The following is a 1519-nucleotide window of genomic DNA, read 5'->3' as shown; positions in this document are numbered from 1 at the left end:
GGCGCGGGGCGGCGGCGCGGCTCGGGCCACGGCGCGGTAGCGCTCGGCGCTGAGGCCGCCCAGGCAGAAGGCGGAGGCGAACATGTTGAGCAGCACCAGGTAGCTGCTGAGCTTGCAGAGCGCCGCGCCGAAGGGCCAGTGGAAGCGCAGCGCCGTGTAGGCGGCCCAGAGCGGCAGCGTCGCCACGAAGGCCAGGTCGGCCAGCGCCAGGTTCCCGATGTAGGCGTCGGCGGAGCGGCGCTTGGCCCGAGGGCCGCGCCACACCGTCAGCAGCACCAGCCCGTTGCCGGACAGCCCCAGCACGAAGACCAGCGTGTAGAGCGCGGGCAGCAGCGAGAAGGACGCCTCCCAGTCCGCCTGCCACTCGCACGCCTCCCCCGTCTCGTTGCCCTCCTCCTCCCCGTAGTAGTAGTCCGCCTCCGCGTACTCCATGGTGCCGCGCTGCCCCCCGCGCCCCGCCGCGCTCCTATAAAGGGGCCGCCGCGCACCGCCCCGGAACGCCCCCCGCGACCCCGCACCGGGCGGCCCCGCCGCGACCCCCGCCCCCCGGAGGCGCCGGGACCCCCGCCCCAAGCCCGCCCCGCAGCGGAGCTGCTCCGCGCCCCGGCAGAGCATCGCTCGCAGCCCCCCTCCGCAGGGGCAGGAGCAGTTCCCTGGCCGCAGCCCCCGCTGGCTGGAGGGGGCCGAGGGCGGTGGGAGAGGCAAGGCGCGGGTGGGAAGGTTTTGCTGTAAATTCCACGATGCCTCTCGGAGTGACCTACGTGGGCGTCACCAGCACAGCCCAACTCCCTGCCAACTTTCGAAGGTGAGCGTGTGCCATATGCTGTGGCAGAGCTGGGTGCCGAGTGCCGGCAGAGACCTGTAAGCCAGGCTAGAAATGTGCAGGATGAGCAGGGAGGGCAGAAAGTGAATGCTGCGAGAGCTTCATGGTGAGCACGGCAGGAAAACGGAGCAGTGCTCAGCATGGGCAGCCTCTGGGGGTCTTTGCTCTGGGCCTGTTGGCACCCCATCCTTGCACAAAACTATCCCACTTGTCGGTGATGCCAAGCCAGAGCGCAGCCTTGGATAAGTAGGACTAGCAGGTCTAGGGGAAGAAGATGAAGCAAGCCCAAGAGCATCCTGACCTTGTGAAACACCATCCCTCACCTCCCCATCAGTAACTCACGCCTTCCTCCAGCATTTCTCACACAGAAAAGTGGGAGAGAGGTGGAGGGGTGTCCCAGGAAACCTGGACATTTACTGTGATTTCCCAATGGCAGAACTGAGTTTGTTTTATCCGTTTTATCATCAGGCCCTCATTTCCTGATGATAAGGAGAAAGTGGCGACTTCCTGCAAAACAGACTGCGAGCAGTGTCCAGGAGGAGAGCATGCCTGTAGTGGAGCAAGCGAAGGAGCTCTTAGCACGGGTTGTTCCAGGTGAGGGGGAAGGACGGGATGACACTATGGCTGAGTGGGACTTTGTTATCCTTGAGCTCGTGGCTTGGCTAGCTGGACACGTTGGGTCAGTCCCTGCCAGCA

The 1519-nt window shown here is 65.1% G+C and overlaps 1 protein-coding gene across 1 annotated transcript; it reads right to left on the bottom strand.

Moving 5' to 3' along the window:
- Positions 1-3: 3 nt before the first annotated feature.
- LOC118157955 (apelin receptor A-like) lies at positions 4-474 on the bottom strand (the record flags this gene model as incomplete). Its single annotated transcript, XM_035312496.1, has 1 exon — positions 4-474. A coding segment is annotated over exon 1 (429 nt), but the record flags the coding sequence as incomplete, so codon positions are not given.
- Positions 475-1519: the final 1045 nt, after the last annotated feature.

Source organism: Oxyura jamaicensis, assembly GCF_011077185.1.
Source record: "Oxyura jamaicensis isolate SHBP4307 breed ruddy duck chromosome 15 unlocalized genomic scaffold, BPBGC_Ojam_1.0 oxy15_random_OJ67414, whole genome shotgun sequence".
NCBI classification, from domain to species: Eukaryota; Metazoa; Chordata; class Aves; order Anseriformes; family Anatidae; genus Oxyura; species Oxyura jamaicensis.
Note: the sequence above shows the minus strand (reverse complement) of the source record. Positions and strands in the feature narration are given on the sequence as shown.